The sequence below is a fragment of the Anas platyrhynchos genome, chromosome 2 (genome assembly GCF_047663525.1).
Source record: "Anas platyrhynchos isolate ZD024472 breed Pekin duck chromosome 2, IASCAAS_PekinDuck_T2T, whole genome shotgun sequence".
In the NCBI taxonomy this organism is placed as follows: domain Eukaryota; kingdom Metazoa; phylum Chordata; class Aves; order Anseriformes; family Anatidae; genus Anas; species Anas platyrhynchos.
Genome location: NC_092588.1, coordinates 145774948 through 145794216, shown reverse-complemented (window position 1 = coordinate 145794216; position 19269 = coordinate 145774948). Strand labels below are relative to the sequence as shown.

General features: G+C 38.7%; 1 protein-coding gene across 3 annotated transcripts in view; it reads right to left on the bottom strand.

Annotated features, from left to right (window-relative positions):
* CCNY (cyclin Y) overlaps positions 1-19269 on the bottom strand; it is a 124859-nt gene that overhangs the window by 11649 nt on the left and 93941 nt on the right. For all 3 annotated transcript variants that reach the window (XM_027450481.3, XM_038173613.2, XM_072033809.1), the window contains 4 exons: positions 18208-18243; positions 14362-14419; positions 14146-14265; positions 2301-2467 (listed from right to left, as the gene is read on the bottom strand). In XM_027450481.3, the coding sequence (XP_027306282.1) occupies positions 2301-2467; positions 14146-14265; positions 14362-14419; positions 18208-18243 (381 nt within the window). The remainder of the gene's footprint in view (positions 1-2300; positions 2468-14145; positions 14266-14361; positions 14420-18207; positions 18244-19269) is intronic.

Here is a 19269-nt window from a genome sequence, read left to right as displayed (position 1 = left end):
CTGTGGTTTTTTTTGTTTTTTTTTTTTTACCTTTGTACACAAAATGAAGAACGTATTACAAATAGCTTGTTAATACAAGATTAGAGATAACTTTTCTAATAGTCAAGAAGTAACAGCTACTCACAGTCTGCAAGTTAGTCTAGAAGTGTATAAGCATGCTTAGTTTTAAAGTCAGCTGACTCGCTACTTAGAACATTTTCCTTACTGATAATTTTTAGACCTGCTATAAATCTGACAAACAGTGAACTATTAAGAAATGGATTTAGGGCTGCTATAGCATAAATGCTTGGCCTTTCACTGCTTTGAGATTGCAAACTGAGATTCAAAAGGCATGCAGCATAAACATTTTTTCTTGTTTACTTCCTTTCTTTCCTCTTCCCTAAATACTGTGTAGCAACAACATAAATATAAAATAAAGATAAATATCAATAAATGTAAATAGTGTTTTTATGATTCCAACTTCATGCCATGATTCCAACTTCACCCATTGCAGCACTGCTCTTACATGCACATTAACTCAGATGAGGACACCTCTAAATGCATGCAAGGTACGTGACTGAGCACTCAATGTATAGATGTCATGAAACCCAGACACTTTAGCAAATACGTCTAATAACTACTGATCAATCAACTAAAAGAGCACTCAACTATTTAGTAGAATAAGCATTTGTTTTAGTATTTGTAAATATTAAGACCTTAATTGTTTACTCTCATCGTATTTTCTTTTATTACTGTTGGAATATTCTCTTAAAATGACTGGGGAGTATCCAGACAGCCACTATAAAGCTGTACGTGTTTTTAATAATGCCATCGTGTAAAAAATGGAAAAAGTTATCCACAAGAAGTTTCTCTCTGCAAGTTAAAATACTACGTATTTTTTAATCCTGCAAACAAGCTCAGCAGGATATAAGAAGAAAAAAACAAAAACTAAAAAAAAAAAAATTATTGAATAATGGTAGCAATAAGTGAGTGATCATCTAAGGGTTGAGTAATGGCAGCAAGAAGCATGTAGCTGTCTAAGAGATGTTAGGGTCAGAACACATTTTTTTTCTGCATTACATTGTTCTACCATCTGTGAGGAGAACTAACACATTACAGTAAACGCTGCTGAAGTGATGACAAGCTGACTTATCCAACATTGTGGACTCGAATGAGGGTGGAAAGGCCTTGCAGAGGGATCTGGATAGGTTGGAGAGCTGGGCGATCGCCAACCGCATGAAGTTCAATAAGAGCAAGTGCCGGGTCCTGCACCTGGGACGGGGAAACCCTGGCTGCACGTACAGACTGGGCGATGAGACGCTGGAGAGCGGCCTAGAAGAGAGGGATCTGGGGGTCGTGGTAGACAACAAGTTGAATATGAGCCGGCAGTGTGCCCTGGCAGCCAGGAGGGCCAACCGTGTCCTGGGGTGCATCAAGCACGGCATCGCTAGTAGGTCGAGGGAGGTGATTGTCCCGCTCTACTCCGCGCTGGTGCGGCCTCACCTCGAGTACTGTGTGCAGTTCTGGGCACCACAGTATAAAAAGGACATGAAACTGTTGGAGAGTGTCCAGAGGAGGGCTACGAAGATGGTGAAAGGCCTGGAGGGGAAGACGTATGAGGAACGGCTGAGGGCACTGGGCCTGTTCAGCCTGGAGAAGAGGAGGCTGAGGGGAGACCTCATCGCAGTCTACAACTTCCTCGTAAGGGGGTGTCGAGAGGCAGGAGACCTTTTCTCCACTAACACCAGCGGCAGGACCCGCGGGAATGGAGTTAAGCTGAGGCAGGGGAAGTTTAGGCTGGACATCAGGAAGGGGTTCTTCACAGAGAGAGTAGTTGCACACTGGAACAGGCTCCCCAGGGAAGTGGTCACTGCACCGAGCCTGTCTGAATTTAAGAAGAGATTGGACTGTGCACTTAGTCACATGGTCTGAACTTGGGTAGACCTGTGCGGTGTCAAGAGTTGGACTTGATGATCCTTAAGGGTCCCTTCCAACTCAGGATATTCTATGATTCTATGATTCTATGATTTTTTCTTTTTTTTTTCTTTTTTTTTTTTTTGTTAAGTCATAGATTTCAATATTCTGCAGGTTCACAATTGTGTGAACACCCAGCAGTAAAATACATTTTAACCAGAAAAAAAAAAGTCCACATTTTCTATGTAAGCAACTCTCTAGTAGACCTCATGCCATTTATCAGCATTCACCACGTTCAGATGGAAGGCAGACACACAAACTTTACACAAGGTATGAGAGAACTTCCCCTCTCCCTCATACACACAAATCTTGGCATTTGCTGACAAAGAGAAACAGACTGGACTCACATGTCTTCGACTGTGATATCTTTCAGGATCTGGCAGTAATCCACATTCCACACCGCCTGGTCGTCCCAAACCTTGGATGCCAGTAGAATTGCACCCAGTACAATTCGCTTCCAGTTCGCTGGACAAATATCTATCTCTGCATAAGTTAAAAGTCTTTCAAGATATACCTGTGGAAACACATTAAAATCAAGACTTAATCTGGTTTGCTATTAAGTAGAAATGAAAAACTATTGCAATAAACCCAATCCAGCAATTTCAAAACAGTAATATGCTCTCAAGAAGGTTCTTTTATAAAAGCTGTGGGTTTAAATCCATACATTTGTGCCAAGCTCAAGACTGGATGTGATAAATTCATGTTTTAGTTGGCCTTTGCATCCTGATCATACAACCAGAAACAAAACTGTTGCTTTCTATCTTAACTGTTGCTAATATATTCACATATTGGAATGAATTCAAATGATAGTGTAAATAAATTATTAAAATAATAATGTAAACAAATAAATTGCTAGCTACTAATGAGGAAGGCAAGGGCATGCTACCAATTACTGTTATTAGCTATCACACAAGCAGCTGTGGTTCTAATTTACAGCCTATCGGTTATCAGATACAGCATCATGTCCTGCAGGTCCCCTCTGGTGAAGAGGTTCCCCAGGCATCTGGATGGAGACACAGCCGCCAGAGAAACAACGAGCTGAACGAAGGAAATGTATGTGCTGAGATAACATGCCTAACAGTTTCCTCTGGAGTGATAAGCGCTGGAGATGCATATCAGTAATCCCACTGGACCTGCAAGAACTGATAAACTAAGGACACAGGAGTCTGGTCCAACTGCCCAAGACCACCAACACAGACCAGCATCAACAAGAGCTCCTACAACCCAGACTTCACGTGAGAGGCTGCTATTTACAAAGGCTGCAGAATTATATCCCCACATCAGATAGAACAAGGGACCACGTAGGGACTTTCAGAACAGCTACCAGAAAGTTGCCAGGAGGCCAATTTCTGCTTATGAAAACGGAGCTGGGTTTGCCCTTCCATCCAGGGAACCCCAACTGAGTATGCCAGGGGCCCACTGGATCACTCCAGTAAGCCAACATGCTGTATGAATGAATATACCTGCTAGCAGTAACAGCAGCTCATTTACATTAATAACAGACTGATGAACAAAACGTGTACTAAGAAATATGGGTTGTGCATGATCTGTGTGCCCCCCTCCTCTAGCCCCTAATAGGAAAAGGGAAATTACAACCATTACGAATAGTTACATGAGGTGAACAAAACCGAATGCTTCTGCAATCCACATCCGATTTATATACCAGCTGACAAGGCACATAATAAACCTTCTGCAGTTTCACTAAGTTAAAATTTACTAGCACCTAATCAAGTAATACCGTAAGAATAGCTAATATATATGAAATCTGTGCTGATAAAGGGGAAGGGAAAGGGGAGCACAGGGGGAAAACCTTTAAAACCCAGGAGAGCTTACTTGTGATTTTCTATTAGGATGTGTGCTAACAGAAGCACACAGAGGACCTTCAGTGATTTGTGGTTCCTGAAAGGTCTACCATTAGAAAGTATTTAATTTATAATAAATTAAAAAAAAAGTAATTCTAAGCTCTTATTTTTTTTTGAGTCCCCAATAATATCACAACCAATTACAGCTTTTATATAGTTTTGTTCATTAATTTTAACTATTCTAATACATACAAGCAATTAGAACTTGGGAACAAGGTCACTGAAAACAGTATGCAAACGTTTTGTAATTTAGAGAAAAGAGTATGTTTTATGAAAAAACATTCAATATCTGAACGTGGGTGCACAGACAGAGCACAAAATGAACTGCCTCGCAGCATAGAAGGCATACAGAGAATTTTTTTTCGGGAAAAATATAATGCAGACCACCTCTCCCAATCTACAGATTTCTCAGTCCACCTTGAGGTTGTTTCAAGCAGGTTTCACTGCACTCTTCTGGCTGATTTAAGGAAAATGAGACGTAGTCATTTCAGTTAGCAAACTGTGCTCTGATTAAGAAACAACCTTTTCTTACTGGCTTCCCTAGCTAGCATCAAGAAGTGAACTTGTTCTGCAGTTTCATTTCTTGCCCACAAGCCTATAACTACAAAGAACACCCAGCATCACCACTGCAGCCAGGGGAGCGCAAGGACTGGCACTGCTGCTGCACACTCCGATGGGACTGCTGCACTGCTCCATCCGTTGTTTGACAGAAAGATGTGCAAAAAATTAACACGCTAAATATGTGGAACTGAAGATTTACTAGTTGCACAGTAACAACATAGATCCCATAATACCAGCATTGGTTTTATTGTTTTAAAATATTCATCACATTTTGACAAGTAAGATTTGGTATTGGAGCTCCACATGGTGTATGAGTGCAAAACAAACAAGTTTAAATATTTTGAGAAAATTAAGTCCTTAAAAATAAACACGTGGTCACTCCAACACAAGGGTTCAAGACAGAAACTGAAAGAAATGTGTGTACGTGGGTGAGGTGGGAACAGCCATGGGGACTCAAAAGACTCACTCCTCCAGTGATACGTCAAAACCACAGAAACACAAAGCTCAGTAAAAAAAAAAAAAGTGGCATGTGCATCTCAGCAGAGCCTGCACTCCTTGATAGTTCTGTTAAAAAGGCGGCCTTTTTCTTCTTAGGGAGCCTGCATAAACTTCTTACCATGTAACACAAACATACTTGTTCAACTTAGCAAGCAAAATTGTTGTTAGTTCATAGTTCAAAGAACCTCTGGAGTTGTTCCAGGTAAGTGAAAGGCTTGTTTAAAGCAACACACAGTGCTAATGCAGGGAGAGGATGGACGCTGCAAGATCATGCCACTCTTAAATTAGGGCAATGGAAATGAACTTCATTTGGTTTACATCAGTGCTGAACCTGCTCCTCTACTGTTAATGCAAGCCCCTGAAATTTCAACCGCACAGATAGTTCAATAGATTTCAAATGAATACCCCACTGAGACACACAGAGCAGGCAAAAACAAGAAAATGACATTCTTTCCTACATGCAGTTCTAGCATATGCAGTGGAAAAGAAAGAGCAAGGATTCTATTGTGGGCTCAAATTCAAAGGCATTCAGAGAACTCAGGTGTAAGTTCATCTACTCAAGGTGTAAGTACACGGGGAGCATGAACTTGCTGCTACCTTCCCACCAGTGTATACCTGAGAAATCAGCTTTAAAAATGAAATAGCTTGTTAAGACAGTATCCTTATACCACCAAGACATCTGAGCATCTTCTAGTAGCATGTTGAGGAAAATGAATAATCACTTTTGAGTCCTTGGTGATAACTTGGGCTTAACTCCAGAAATACAGCTTGCTGGAGCAAGGCTCTGTATAATCTTTGAATAAAACTGAAGATGAGAAATACCTCACCAGGAGAAGGGCATTTTGCATGGTTTCTGGCTCCTTCCTGGAAAATGCCTTAAAAGAGAACATTTTGTTTTGCTCACTTGTATTGGCCTCCCTGACTCAGTTTTGAGTTTTAAGTGTGTTCAAGCAAGAAGACAAAAAAAGAACAAGACTTCCTCTTGCAGCAAATATTTGTAGAAGTTTATCAAGGTCCTCCGCTAATGTGGGAATTCAACATAACCTGGGACTTGTCTCCCAAATATAGGCCTATACTAACACATTAGATTAGTTCTTCACTATAGCCAAGAAAGCCTCCAAACTTTGCATCACCTACAAGTTCTTTTTTTTCTGTGTTTGGAGAGAACCAGGTGACTCCACAGACAGCATAACTCAGGCAGGGGAAAGGCCCTCGAGCTTTTGCCCTTCTGAGGCAGTGTCTTTGTCAAAGCGGTGTAGGCACAGCCAAGTGAGCTCTCTCTCCTACAAGCATGTGAGAACGCTTACTGTGACAAAGGAGACTATCAACCATAGTTTTTATCTCAGATCATTGCCATGTAGTTGGTCTAGCCCACAGGAGCAGAGTGAACACCAGGATTTTGACCTTGATGGGTAAAAAGGAGTAAGTAAGAAGGAGAGGCAGAGTTAGCCATGTACTCACTAGCCTACGCTACTGCAGGGGGATGCTTCTGGCGGCTGCAAAGATGTGCTGAATCAGTACAGACTTTTGGAGAAGGGCCAGGTGGCTCCCAGCCCATCTGAAGAGGAAGGCTGGTGGGCGGTTAGTCACTCCGCTACTCATCCCAAACAAACGTGTGGCTGGTGGGAGAACGCCACCTGCTTCTGCTGGCTGCAGCAAGCACGTCTGCCCACATGCAGGCAGACACACTCCATCCACCTCAAGGAAAAAAAAAAGCTCTGAAAATGTTGACCCTGTAATGGTAAATGTGATGTATGGAAATGTCATTTGTATTCACCTTAGTTATGCAATGAAGTCTATATATTGAATACTGTCTTAAGTGCAGGGACCATTTTCTCAAATACGGGTTTTGAATCAGACTCTGCATTCTCTGTATACTACATGGTTCAATAAACTTGTGTGTTGCAATGAATTTCACTGGCTTAATTTGTGAAAGTGAACCACTTTCTACATTTTCTTTAGGACTAGCAGCTCTAAAGTCGTATAAAAACAAGCTAAGTTTTAAAAGCCTGCTGTGGAAAAGAGTATTATAACTTACATCTCAGGATGCTGGTAGAAATTTACTTACACACTGAAAGACCAAAAAGCTCAGAAGACACAATGTGAGAAACTTTTACTAAAATGGTCTGAAAATCTCTTCTCATCTCTGGATTACTTCAGCAGGTATTCCTTTAGAGAAGCAAAACTAAATGATAAAAAGAGCTTTTGCTATCTAGAAGAAATATAGAAGAAATAAGTTTTAAAAATGCTTAGGAATGGATCTAAAGCTTAAAACAAATTGAAGCTATTACACTGATGTTACTTTTCTCTATAACTCATCTTCTGCAGTGCTTCTTCTGAAAGTAAGCTTTTGTGGTAACACTTCCAAGCACTTCTCTTCTGAATATTTGAAAGCTGAATTCCGAAAAGACAAAAGATTAATTCTGCCTTAATTCAACACCTAGTTTTCCTCAAATAGTTTAATAGCTTCCAAGAGCCATCTTCACAACACCTGTCATCGTCCACTTAGTTCTATGACTTGTTCTGTGCATGTTCACAGATTTTTGCAGAGCGATAGCATGACCATTTAAGTCAATGATCGTGGTTGCTGATGTGTCCTGAGGAAAAACTCTTATTGGCTTCAGTCAAACAACATATTCTGAATTTTCCCAGTTTGCAAAGAACAAGTATAAGCCAGTGTTAATACCAACAAACTTCAAAATTCATTTGTCACATTATGTTTCATTTTGTAGCTGAAACGAAAACACTGTTCCGACCTGGAAAACACCAATGGACTGCCAATACATTTCTACTTAAAAATTCAGTACCTTGGAGCCTGATGCCTCCTCCATTATTAATCTATTGTGTTTGGGAATGAACCACATGCTTTTATGTGATTGTCAGCCTAACAAGCTTTCATGGACAGCGCCTGCACTTCACTGGAGACATTTTAATAACTTGTGCACATTTCAGAAGATATCCTGCACAGAGTGAAGAGATTGGCAAAGCAGTATTTATTTTCCATCTCTTCCCACAGACTCCCATCAAAATTTTGCAATGACTGACCTTTAAAATTGGAACATGAGCAAATTATTATTTAATCATACGTGAAACCAATCAGATGATTTGTCTTTGTTAAGAATTTATTTATCTGAATTAACAGGAATTTTTATCTACTAATGAAATACAATTACCACTCTGCAGGTATAGGTGATCCCAAACTGTCTTATAGTCTGTAGCGGTTCATTAGCTTAGATGCAGCACCACAGGCATGTAGTTAAAAGGCTTCCAAAACTATTTCAAGTCCAGAAGAGGTACGGCTCTGATTTGCTTCAGCACATTATCTTGAGCTAATTAATCTGCCAGACCCGAAATGCCCCTATGCTGAGCTAGTTTGGGTGCCTCTTTTCTTAATTCCCACAACTTGAACTTGCATGGTGGAGAATCATTCAGCCACACGATACTATCACTAGGCCTGGAGGGCAGAACTGCAAAATGGCACCAGCCTGGCAACAGCATCCAATCTTCAGCAGTGCTGCTCCAGCCACAACTGACCCCCAGGGTGATTATTTGCAGTTGGGTGAATCCATCCCGGACTTCCCATAGTAACAATCACAGTGTTCAGGGTTGTCCCAGTTTTCTAGGATGTCCCAGCTCCCTATGAGTCTGGATACCAGGCAGCTGGTTACACAACAACCCAGTCAAGAGAACATAAATCTGTTTGATGAAACTAAAACTAAAGATAGCAATGAGGAGTTCAGTTTTAATTAGTGTGAAGCAGTATCTCATTTTTTTTCCATCTCAGAGGACATTATACCATATTTTGTATATTATATAATAATCTCAAGTAAGAAGAAAAGTTAAAATACTTCAGGAGGCTTATTTCTTCTCCTTTTTCCCCCTTGAGAAGGACATGTATCAAAAAAATGTGTCAAATTATTTCATTTCAATATGTTGCAATCCAAAGGAACCAGTTTTATTAAAAGCTTACTATGGGATTCCTTCAGAGTTTTCTTTCTCTTTGTTCCTTCATTTTGGAGGTATTCAACATTAACCTCCAATATCCAAATGATATTTCTTATCACAGTTAAGGACACAAAATCCCTTAATTTAACTCCATAAAACAACCAAACAGGTCTTCTGTTGAGGTGAAATTTTATCCTCAGTGATAAAATTTCAACTCAACTGGGCAGGCCCTAAGCAAACTCATTCAACTGATCATGCTCAGAGCTGAAGCTGGACCAGACTTGACCTCCAGAGTTCTCTTCCAACCTAGATTATTCTGTGATTCTGTCTGCAGTGCTGGAGTGTGGTACAACCCAGAGACCAAAATTTGTGCATGCCCTCCAAGGAGGCTGAGTGGGAGTCTCAGCACACACTACAGAAACTGGCAATCGCCAAAGAATACCACTGGCATTAGTGAAAGAATTCTGAATTTTGAGGTAATGGCAAGAGCAAAACACAACCTTTTCTCATACTATTTTTGTGTTGCTTCAAGTCAAATTCTACCCAAGTTTTACAAAAAAAAAAAAATTAAAAAAAAATCTAGTGGCTTTAATCAATTATCACTAGTTGCACATTGATGGAGACTATGTTTTTGTTATTTTATGTTCCATAATTGAGAATCTACAAATGCTTGTTTACTTGCAACAACTTCATTCCCTCCCTCTCACATTTACGCTGCATTAGATGTCACTATGTAACCCACGTTGTTAGCTGCAGAAGCACAGATTAACTTAATAAAGGCAGCATCCATCCCAACACATCTCCAAGAAGTAAAAGGAAATATACAGTCCTCTTTTAATGAGAAAACTTCAATGTGTTACAATGTCTTAAAACTAAAAAGAAATCTGTATGGAAAAATTATAATTGGTAGTGGGTCCCATATAGCCAAATTACGGCTCCAATCCAATCACTAAATTGCCATATGCTCTGTTCGAAGCAATCAGCCAGTTCCCTACCACAACGCTCCCGAAATAACTGTGCTTTAAAATTACCCAGCTGGGCATTTAAAAATGTTCTGTAAAGGTCTAGTGCCATCCATTTGGTGGAAAAGGACATCACATCATCACAGTCCTTGCAATTTCATCCAATTTTTATTTCTGAGACCAAGTGTTGAAAGATAGTAATGAATGCACTTATAAAACGGCTCTGAAAATGTGAATAATTGCAAAGTAGCATTGAAGATACTTATAGAAAACACTAATGGAACTGAGAGAAAAATCACACATCCTCAGGTTTGTCCCCCAGTTTACTTGTTTTAAGACAAAAGTCTGTAATACGCATAAAATGGACTCATACTATTAGACAACATTGACTTTCCAGTCTCAAACTGGGATCAGTATTCATTGCTTGAAATGAACGTGCTCTTCTGTTGGGGAATTAAAAAGGTGGCCACAAACAGTAACAGACACACACAACTGTTCTCATGGGTTTCTTACACCAAGCAGAGCCCAGCTTTGCCTTGCTCTCACTGCACTCATGATCTCTGTCTTGGTCACTGGAGGGAGAGTGGCAGCCTTCAAACCAGGCAGCAAATAGCTCACATTGTACCCTGAGGTGTTCAGAGGAGCCTGCATCTTCCAGTAGCTGTATAAGGACCAGTAGGTATACCACACCAGCTGAAAAGGACTTCTGCTACAGATTAAACGTCTGTATAGCCTTTCATCACTTCTTTAAAAAAAAAAAATAAAACAACTTTGTTTTCTTTAAACCAGTACCACATCCTTGATACTTTAAATACAACAGGGGGGAAAAAAATATTATCTGCACTTAAAAATATCCCAGTGAAAGGAAACCAGTTAAAGGCTTTCTCCTTTACTCCAAACACACAGAAAACAAAAATCCCCTCAAATGCTATAATTTTCATCACATAATTCAAGAAATTCATTCAACATATTCTCTACCTAGTTACTAAAAAAGTGACTGGAGAGTGCGGTAAGAACTCAGGAAAATCTGGCTGGATTAATTAAATCCCTGTTTTTCATAAGAAGTTACTCTTCCATACTTCAAATTTAAAAATTCCCAGTATCAAATCCCTTCGGTCACAGTATGGACTTTGCAACGTATTTCAAAACACACTCCTCTGAACTTTGCAGAAAAAAAAAATCAGTCCATGCACTGCATGTAGTTAGCACTGTATCTGACAAGAGTCTATAGTACATGTGCCTATGCAAATGTAACCTCTGAAAATATTATGCACGCTGGAGTTTATCAGGTGCCTTAGATTTGGCCTACTTAAACAAAACTCAGAAAGGCACGCCAAGACAAAGCAGAAAGCTTGGATCATTCTCCTCTTCAGGTCTAGTTAATAGGATTGTTTTGTTTTGTTTTTTCTTAAGAAAACAACAAAGTGAAAATGTTTAACTCTCATGACATGTGGGCTATGTATGGTTTTCCTATTGGCATGGATAACACTACTATTCGCATTTGCTATTCAATTAACACATTATTTTAAGTGCAACTTGCCACCTCTGCACCCAAGGAGATGATGAAGATGAAAGGCATTTCTCAGTTTTAGCGAGGATGGGAATACTCTGGGTCAGGTGGAAAAAAGCATTGTTTTTCTCCCAAAGTCAGGTCACAGGGTATAGTTCAGCTGTTCACTGGTACAAGATTTTACATCAGCAACAAAAGTAATTCTTAACACTAAAATAATTCTTAAGGTATTATTATATAAATTAATGTGAATTAGTAATTAATTGTTTCAACCTGAGATTTTAATTTTTCACCCATCAATACAGAAAATCTCTTGGCAGCTCTGGAGACTGTGTGAAAATTAAATCTTTTGTTTAATTATAAATTGGTTTTGCTGTAATAGTGCAGACTTTAATTGAAATATTTTAATTAAGTGCTTGAAGCAATACGATGCTGTCTTTTTTTGCTGGATACTAGCTCATCTAACAGTCTGGAGTTTCACATTTACTTTCCTCCCATGCTGAACATACATCTTGCTATATAACTAGTTGTAACTACTGTTTCTGTCTGGATAATGGCATATAAAAAGACAAACAAATGCATCCAACTACACACCTTAGTCCACATTAATAATTTGGTTTGCCTGAGGAATAAAAAATGGTGGTTAGGACTGTTTAAAAATAATTAAAGTGAAAGATAATAGCTGCAGAATCTAGTTCCAAGTGTATTGTGATCGCCACAGATATACTTCCTACCTTCTGGCAACCCTCCTCCAAGGCTCAAGTAGCAGACGGGGCTATCACATTGCTCTCCAATGTATGACCAGACTATGGCAAAACATAAGCTTCAGCAGGAAATGCTTTCTTCTCCAGTCAGGATATTAAAATTAAAAACATTTGGAGGACGTATAAATAGCACTATCAACACTATTAAGACATGATGAATGGGGTGGGGAAGAGGGCAGTCAATTGCTTTCGAACAGACTAATTTCCACATTTGAATGTTTCAGAAACAATATGATCTGTCTCTGGGGCCCCTTCTGATGACACTAAGAAATAAAGAAATGAAATCTAAAAAGAACAGAGGAAAATGAGAACAGCAGCAGCAGAATTTCATACTTGTAAAACAATGTTTATCCCCAAATTCTGAAGCTTTCTGGAAAGAAGGGTGAGGCACGTGCTATCATCTTGAAAAAATGGTCAAGAATAGCAGAACAGTAATACTGATCACTTATACCAAATTTATCTCCAAACATCTGCATGGCTGCCTTGAGTGCCAGGTTATAAAACAGTTTATCTTTTATCAGCATTGGGTAAAACACCCAAGCCATCTAAGCTTTCAAACAGTAACAACTACTGGAATGGCAATATGGCAAATGAATGGAAAACATTTATACTTAATTGCAGATCACACCAAAAGCAGTTATTTGCAAGGAAACCACGTGAGAAACAGAAGAGGCAGTGAAGTAGTTATAAATGTAAAATATTTAAATATATTCATGGGCTAACAAGATTTCTGGGAAAGAACTTTCCATGCATTGCAATGACAGGAAGATACTGTTATTTAAAAAAAGCGCCCTCTTCCTCTCTATTAAAGAGTGCCCTCATTGATCAAATAGCCTAAGATCAAACAACAGATAACTACAACAAAGTTCCGCTGTATTTGTCAGTAGATTAATTAAATTATACAAGAACATACTGATTCACACAACATATCTTGCCTCCAGCAGAAAACACTCAGGAAGAAAAAGAAGGACAAGTACTTAGCACAATTATGTAAAAAAGACAGATAAAATGTCATTTCAGAAAACAACTAATGGCTGGGTCAAGTAACTTGGTAGAGTAATGCTTCAAAATGCAAGGGTGGAGCACTGCAGGGTGTTTCTTGCCCTGTTTCCCTCAGATTCATGTTCTGTACTGGCTAGTACAATTCATTCTGACTGTCTGAAGGAGAAAAGCCTGCCAACTAATTTCTCTTCCTTGTCTTCTAAGATTAACAGAGGAAATGAGCGGGTCTAGCCTTCAAAATCCACCTTCTCCAGTTTCCCTTTCTCCTATCTGAAGTGCATAACAAAGCTGTTAGGAGAACACATGTTATTGTAAAAACATATTTCATTCTTCTAAAATTTCTGAGTCAAGAACATGGCCAAAATTGTGCCTGAAAGCTATAGAGGGTTGGCAGGGTACAAATTTCAGGAAAATTAAGAAATTCTCAGCTGGCAGAGATCACTTTAGCTCCTATAATCCACATAGCTATGCTGATCCACACCAGCTGAAAATCTGAACCTTCTTTTGTGTTGTGCTATTTTTAAGTAGCTAAACTTCAGCCTTGAGTACAATTGTTCAGCCCTGTGACGCAGTCCTGAAAGACAAGTACAGTGGAAGTTAAAAAAAAAAAAAAAAAAAGCCATCACCAACATGCTGCAGTCACTCACCAAGTCCTTTGCGTGTCCATCAATTCTTATTAATGCTCTTAAATTACCTGCAGCTGTCCCTGAATCTCCATTGGGAGTTACAGTGATACACAATAAACCCACAAAAGTGGAACAATCTCTGCTTTTAACATTCCCTCCTGTTCAGATTGCTTATGCCACCTGCGTTTTCTATTAGTCACTCTGGTGGCCTGTAATGTTATCACTCTGTGAGGGCAAGACATAACCCTGGCTTTTGTGTCATGTTATCCACCCTCTTCTTTGATCAGTAACTCTCCCCAAGAAAATGAACTGCAATATCTCTTCCCATCAAGAAATTCTCTTGGTCTCCATGGTGAGAAAAAATCCCCTGGCATCACCTAGCTCTATTAAATCATACAAAAGCAAGCTTTAGGAACAAAACTGGGTCTGTCAGATAGCTGATGTCATCTCTCAGACACTCACCAGGGTGACAATGGCACATTCAGCAGTCAGTTGAGCAGCACTGAACAACGTCCGAACAAAGCGGTAAATCTGTTTCTGCTCTGGATCATGTTTGTCATAATCTGGTGGCACTTCGGATTTCTAAGGAAGAAATACTTCCAAATAGGTGACTGAAACAAAACGAAGCAGACAGAAAGACAGTTCACATGAAAAAGAAGAAGAGATAAATGAACTTACCGAAAGGGGATGAAGGTTTTCATCAAAAATATCTAAGAGCATTCTTCCATCTGTGTCCCTAAAAAGTATTAAAACCAAAGTAGTGTCATTATCTGAATGTAATAACATGCAGCTGTCACAGATGCAAGCAGATCATTAAAGCTCTAATACTCCTTATGCTGTAGTGCGCTTAGAAACACTGCAGAAATGTGACTCTCACATAGGAGTTGGATATATTCTACCATAAATTTCACGTGCAATATGAAATCCATATTACAAACTATGCTAAAATTTTCAAATTTAAACGCTCAGGACATACAACTTTTCTGCCCACTACCGTGAGGCTTTTTCACAGCCTAAGATGTACCACGATGAACTTCTAATATATTAAAACCAGCTCAGCTTACTCTGTTTTTCTTAACTTCGTGACAATCCTTGAAATCTCTTCCTTTAGCTAATTTCTCCTCCTCCATTATTTTCAAAGTCATGACATTTACAAATATTTGTATCTTTTACAGTTACCCTTTTTTTTAATATATACATACATCACTTTTTATTTCTTTTGAAAACCCAATACCATTAACAAATTCTGAAAGCAAAAAAGAACATATAAAAAAATCAGACAAAATATTTCTATTCACGGATCTTAATTCACTATATTTCTCTCATCCCTGTTGTTCAAGATCAGCATGAAAGTTGATGCAACTTCACAAGCCTAACATCCAGGATGCAATTTAAGACTTCTGTGTGTAATCTTATCAGGAATATTAACCATCACAAAAGCGAGTGGTGTAACAGTGCCAGTTAGAACCGAACACTTTTTGGACAGATGCATCCATGTGACTTTCTTACTACAATACCATCTTTATATATTCCATCCCTGGTGCTCTGGTCAGAGAGGTCTTAAGAGAGAAACCACTGAATGTTTTTTATCTTTACTCAACACGTGTCTCACAGAGCATGCAAACACGAGTTTTACAGGAGACTAATGTCTAAAAAATGTGCTTATTGGTAGATAACATTTAAACCTCAACATCTAAAGTTGATTTCTTTTCTGCTATAAAGCCTGTTCACACTGGAAATCAATACTTTTTTTTTTAAAGGAGTAGTTTAAAACGAACTAACAGATTGAGATAATTACTTCAAAATGCCTAATCAGCAAGGATTTTAGGCCAGATATCTACCCCAACAAAAAAGTTGGTATTTTAATGCAGAAGTGGTCTCACTGGAATCATTGCTGTGTTAACATAAGCTGTGGCCCTTCACAATGAGAAGAGGGAAAGAAAAAAATTATTTTTCTATTTCTTCATGCTGTGTGCTATGAAGGCACATTTGATTGCCATAAAAAAACCTACACGGAAAAAGAGTTGATAGGCTTTTGTCCTCACTAAAATAAAGTTGTACTGTTGTCTTTCAAAAAGGAATTGTCTACTAATTGATCTAAGCATTTTTCATGGTTGGTTTGCTTTAATTTTGGTTATTTATTTTGTTCAGCAAATTCGCCAACACTCGTGCATTCCTTCAAAAGCAAGATAGGTGTAAGCCTTCCTACCACCTGTAAGACAGCTAAATGCAACAAAAGCTGGAAAAATTCAACAGAACAATGAGAGGAGACATTGGGAAAACTAGGAATAATTAGAATGTCACAATCAAACAAAATGTGGGGAACATATGAAACATATTAGGTACTCTGAAAAGTGACATCTGGGATTGGTGAGTCTGGAACACTAGAAAATAGTTTTCTTTTAAACTAAGCATAGAGGAGAAAGAGGACAGATAATTGTTGTCTGAAAAGAACTCTTCTCAGGTAGAGCTTGACTCGTTTTCTGTCAAAACCAACTTTAAGCCTACCCAGGAGCTGCAGTGGTTTCTTACTCCCCAGCCCCCATAACGAACCCGACTCTACCGCATACGTCAACAACTTCCTTTCCCCCTATAATGGCAGGAAACAGAACATATGTTTGGCTGTTGCCATTTCAGCAGCAAACACAACCAAGAGCTGTTATCACGTTGTTCCCTCCGTTCCCAAATCAGAGACAAGCAAAGGGAGAGCAGTCATTTCACATCCTTCGTTTCAGAGCCGCTAATTGATGCACACAGGCCTGAGATTGTCTGTAGGGAGTGCAGCAGAGGGCGCGGTTACAACGCATCTCGCTGCCCTGGGGAACTCGAGGAGGGACAAGCAGCAAGCAGTTCCTACCGAATAAATCACCTTTCCACCCCCAAAGAGAACGGACAGATACCAAGTTTCCCAAGAAGATAACAATCAGAATGTATTTGTTTTCCAGTCACTGACACAGGGCCCTTTCATTTATAAATGTTTAGCCTCTAATAGCTGCAGGTCAAGCTTGCATTGAGTTCTGTAATAAAACTATGAATGTGCATATTTTACTGTCGTCAGAAATCAGTTTCATGGCAATCTGAAGGGATTCAGCTTCCTTTGGCTCTGGATTTCCTCCTGGATACTGTGAGCCCTTACTGAAGTTTCTCACCCGCACGTGGTTCCTGAAGTGCCCCCATTCTGCTGAGCGCCTCACCCAGCTGGCATAATGTTTAACTGAGCACTTAGGATATTTTTGTTCCACAAAACTTTAGGATCTGACTATCTTTGGGATGGATCTCTATTAGTCAGTCAAGCATAGTTACAATCGACTAGCTGGCCAAACTAACCCAGAGATGATGGAAGCAAAGGGGAAGAAGGGAACCACAGACAGATAAACTAGTAAACCAAGCATGATCGATCATTAATGGTTCATTTCCTAGGAAATTAGATTAAAAGTTAGCAAAAGTATTTCACTCTAACTTTTGCTTTACATACTGCTATGTTTAATCTTGGAAAGTCTTCTAAGAGTTTTCATCAGGGATCGAGCCCTAAACCTTTCTGCCTTTGTGCACTTTTACATGTTTCTCTCTTCAGATGCCGGCCTTGTTTCAACACGTGTAATGAGTTCCAGTGACCTGAAACATGGTCCCAAATGATGTACCAGCTTAACTTAAATTTATGAGTACTTCCCTTTGTTCTAGTTGGACTTCTTACAGTCCTGAAGAAAAAAATTAGACGTAAGTTGGTTTGTTAGATCGAGATCTAAGCTGGCTAAGTTCTCTGAAAAGACACTGAAAAGCTATGGACGCGTAAGTAATTTGAGGTATTTATACAAATCTCTTAAAAATTTCAGGCAGTATTATTTGATGATACTGTGACATATTACATCATGACAACATGTAATTTAAGAAACAGAAGTGCAACTTAACAACAACCTGAATTCATGCACCAAGTTACTTTTTTTAGAGAACCTGTTTTAGTGTTAACAGTCAACCTGGCTGAGCATAGATCTAAAGCATACTACAGCAGGAGTGTTGAGACAGGACTTGCTCTGCTTCTGCGATGTCCTGAATTACGTTTATTGACAATGTCAATCTTACTATATAATTAAGGGCTTGTACTTAAAAATCCACTAAGTGATTGTTGACTTACATAGTCAATTTTACAAGGGTGTAGCCTAAAAAAATAAATCTGAAAGACACTATGCAGATTTCTTCTAAATCCATTTGAGACATATGCGTAATACAGAAGTGCCCAGAGCATATAAAGCCAAATACTGAATCAAAGCTTTTCAATGCTGAACTGTATTTGCACATTTTTATGATACATAATCTTCTGATTTTTATTCTTTTAAGTAAAATAATACATCTATATAGGAGAATACATCTCTTTTTTCTAACATTGGAGATAAGAAAAAATACTACCCAAAAGCATTTTCAAAGAACCAAATCACAGATTTTTAGGGTTTCAACAGTTAATTTGTTTTGATTAAAGAGATCTTCCATACAAGACTTCATTATTCACATACTTCATTATTCACATACCTGTTTTTGATGTGGTAATATATTGCAAGAGCTACACTGTAAAGAAAAATATAGAGTTAACATCTCAGGATTGTCATATTGTCATATTAACATCTCAGGATGTCATATTAACATCCAAATTTAAAACTTAGCAGAACACACGACAAAAAAATATGCTCAATAGCCTACTTTCTTCTGTTTATTATTAGATGCCAGGTAAAACACTGTAAATAGGTCATCTGAGAATATTTGTTCAGCACACTCAAGTGCCTCCTTCCTACTAGTAACAAAGTACCTTCCACAAATACTCATACTCCATATACCAAGTCACACATGCCCTCCATTTAAAGCCCACATCCACTAAAGTAAATAACAAATCTCCTCCTGACATCCAAGGTTGAAGATAAGTGACACAAGTGTTGGATATTCACTCTGATTGTCCAATAATGCTGCAAGGCTAACTTGAAACATGTTAATCACCCTTGGCTTATGATTTTATATTTAAATCCACAAATTTCTGATTCTTTCTATGTAGTTACTCACATAGGAGACTCAAATACAAGGCTCTAACATTTTTATTGCATCAAGTTACTTATTTTAACTTAGGAAAGATACTTCCCTAAATAAGTTACTGCATTGTGCATTTCCCATGCTCTTCCATCACAAACCTACATGTAAGTACATCTGTTTATATTCTGCACACACTGTCCATAGACACAGAAAATTAAGATTTTAATTACATATACAAATAACTAACTGATCCCATTCACTTCTGAGACTGAAGAAAACTAAGACTTAGCTTCTCATGCTTACTCTCGAGTTTCCAACTTGTGACTCCAGATTTATCAAAGGATACATGCTTTACTCAGGACGCAGCTTTGCTGAAGGATAAAGCAGGAACAGCACTCTTCCCACTTATTCTAACAGCACAAAACCCAGCAAAAACTACAGAGGAATGAGGAGTGAGTTCAGCGATTCTATTTGCTGACGGTTTGTTTTGTCAAATTCACTGTAAGTTTCTTATGTCTTACAATGATGTTAAATTCCCCTCACAAAAAGCCTTTTAAGAGAGTGAATCAGTCA